Here is a 2,968-nt window from a genome sequence, read left to right as displayed (position 1 = left end):
GAGCTAGTAACAGTGAAGAAAAAACATACATACCCTAAGAGGTGAACAAAGCTGGAATGCAGAGAGTTGGGTAGTAAGGCCTACAGGAGAGGAGCTATGACTTTTGGCAACTAGTCAGAGATGACCTGCAGGTAGGGAGAATGGAGAACAGATACCCTGACCTTGCTTTTCTGCCCTCAAGAGATCTCCTGCTTGGAGATCTCTGCCAAAAGGGTTTGGCAGAAACCAAGCAGAGGTCAGAGAGCAAGAGATCCCATTGATGCTGTCCATGTAGATCAGCCTCCCATGCAAGAAGTTACAGTGAAGAGGGTTGAAGTGTGGGTGTGCAGAAGCAAATGAAAAATATTTGGCACAGAAGAAATTTTTTAAGTTACAGTCAGGAACACTTTAAGTTAGGATGGTACCTTAAAAAAGGAGAGAGAAAAACACTAAGAGAATTTACTTCCACATCTCCACCAACCACAGAATAATGGTGCCAGAGAAGCCCATGCTGCATTGGCGTGGTTCTCTTAACAAAGTTCTCATAGGTGTGGATTGAAATAACACACCAGTGGGGCCTACACTTAATGTATGCAGAGTTTCTTATTTGAATTTTCCTAAGTTGAATCTCTGAACTCTACAAAATGAATCATTACCTGGTTATGTAAATTTCACAACCTCTTAAATTCATTGGCATTGTGTGTGAGGACAGGTGGGAGCCAGGAGTACTGGGCAATGAGCTACAGAGACATTTAATTGTGATTGACGCTCACTCCTTAACAAACCATCCCCAAACTTAATGGTTTAAAACAACAGCAATCATTTATTCTTCTCATGAATTTGCAGTTTGGGTAGGGCCCCGTGGGAATGGCTCATCTTTGCTGTTTGCAGTTTCATCAGTTGGCAGCTAGAGAATTCACTCTGTGTTGCCACTTGCATGGCCAGCAAGTGGTTCTGGCTGGCAGATGAAATATCAGCCAGGGAGTGGGCCAGTGACTTCAGGTCCTCTTCCTGGGGGTTACTTGGCTTCTACTTGGGCTTCCTCACAAGATGGTGGGCAAATTCCAAGGGTAACCACCACAGGAGAGCAAGGAGGCATTTTAACCTATCTAACCTTAGAAGTCTTTTCCAATGTGTCAACTCTTCACATTAGGTGGCCAAAGTACTTGAGTTTCAGCTTTAGCATCATTCCTTCCAAAGAACACCCAGGACTGATCTCCTTTAGAATGGACTGGTTGGATCTCCTTGAACCTTAGAAGTCACATGGTGTTGCTTCAGCCACCCACTATTTCTCAAAGCAGTCACAAAGTCCATTCAATTTCAAGGTAGGGGACATAGACCCATAACTCAATGGAGAGAGTAAGGTTAGACTGTAAGAAGAAATCAGAAATAAGATATGGTTTTAACCATTTTAGGAAAACACAAAGTATCATATTAACAAGAAAGGGATTCCCTGGTGCCTCAGATGGTGAAGAGTCTGCCTGCAATGTGGGAGACCCAAGTTCCATCCCTGGGTTGGGAAGATCCCCTGGAGAAGGAAAGGGCAACCCACTCCAGTATTTCTGCCTGGAAAATCCCATGGATGGAGGAGCCTGGCAGGCTACAATCCATAGGGTTGAAAAGAGATGGACACGACTGAGTGACTTCACTTTTACTTTCATATTAACAAGCTATAGTAAATTGAGAAGTAAAAATAAAATTACAGTACATTACTTCCACAACATTTGCCATATTTTTGTAAGCATGTTTTTAATCTTGTCGAAAACGGCTTGCAATATACTCTTCTCAGCTTCTTCCCTTACATTTTTCATTTGTTCATTATACTTGTCTGTTACCGATTTTATTTTTTTCATCTTTTCTTCTGGTGATTTATGGGCACATTCCACCTCTACTTGTTCAATTTGCATGTTAAATTTATCAGCATAGTTTTTCATCAAGTATTCCTCCTGTTGTCTCAGCTTTTGGTCTATGTCCTTGTAAATGGGGTCAGAAAAGTAAGCTCCTTGGTTGTTCTGCACCATCTTGTCTATCACCTCCACCAGCTCCTGCACCTGAGCTTCCTTCTCAGCCTGCTCTGTGTTTTTGCTGTTATCAAAAGCACAGCAGCGGTCTCCACACTCCTGCAGGAGGATTCATAGGTTTCCATCCGAACCCTCCAGAAAATTGCTCAGGCTCTGGTCCCCCAGCTCCTCTTTGCGAGTGAATAAGATGATCATATACTTCACAGCTGCTTCCCCAAACAAAGCCTTGACCAACTCCACGGTTTGCTGCTCTTCCTGTGTGTGGCGGCCCAGCTGCAGGACCAAGACGATGGCGTGAGGCCTGGGACAGGAGGCGAGGACACATCGGCTGATTTCCCTGCAGGTGGTGTTCAGGCTCTCCTTGGTGTCGAAGAGGCCTGTGGTGTCAACAACAAGAAGCTCTCTCCCCTTCCATTCCCGGGATGCTTTCTGACAAGTTTTGGTAACAGCTTGGGCAGCAACCCTAGAGTTGAATACTTTCCCCCCAAGGATAGTGTTTGCAGTCGCACTTTTCCCACATCCGGTCTTCCCTACCAGCACGATCCTCAGAGCGTTGTTAGGGGTGGCAACAATGTTTACATCAAGAGGCTCTGGGGTACCCAGACTCCACCTTAAGAAAAGGAAGGAGAGGGGAAAAGAGTCAATTTAGGTAAGTAGGAACCATTCTCAAGTCTTTTTTTTTAACTTCTTTTGCCTCCCTGAACAGAGAAGGCAATGGCACCCCACTCCAGTGTTCTTGCCTGGAGAATCCCGGGGATGGGGGAGCCTGGTGGGCTGCTGTCTATGGGGTCGCACAGAGTCGGATATGACTGAAGCGACTTAGCAGCAGCAGCAGCAGCCTCCCTGAAATTTGTAATATTCTGTTATCCACATTGTTCGCAAAAGAAACAGAAAAATTAAATAGTTTAATTGCTGTGGATAAAACAGCAAAGTAGTTCCAGTATCCCCACAAAGGAGTGTCAGGTCTG

General features: G+C 44.8%; 1 protein-coding gene and 1 long non-coding RNA gene across 2 annotated transcripts; both read right to left on the bottom strand.

The window, feature by feature from the left end:
* Positions 1-361: 361 nt before the first annotated feature.
* LOC120877941 lies at positions 362-1,493 on the bottom strand. Its single transcript, XR_005724425.1, has 2 exons — positions 1,231-1,493; positions 362-1,093 (listed from the first exon to the last, which is right to left on the bottom strand). It is a non-coding gene; the product is annotated as an uncharacterized LOC120877941 (long non-coding RNA).
* A 124-nt stretch (positions 1,494-1,617) lies between these two features.
* Positions 1,618-2,645, bottom strand: GIMAP7 (GTPase, IMAP family member 7; the record flags this gene model as incomplete). The annotated part of the gene is given in 1 exon segment (XM_040259926.1): positions 1,618-2,645. A coding segment is annotated over 1 exon segment (957 nt), but the record flags the coding sequence as incomplete, so codon positions are not given.
* Between the last annotated feature and the right edge of the window lie 323 nt (positions 2,646-2,968).

Source organism: Oryx dammah, unplaced genomic scaffold, assembly GCF_014754425.2.
Source record: "Oryx dammah isolate SB20612 unplaced genomic scaffold, SCBI_Odam_1.1 HiC_scaffold_18, whole genome shotgun sequence".
Lineage (NCBI taxonomy): Eukaryota > Metazoa > Chordata > Mammalia > Artiodactyla > Bovidae > Oryx > Oryx dammah.
Note: the sequence above shows the minus strand (reverse complement) of the source record. Positions and strands in the feature narration are given on the sequence as shown.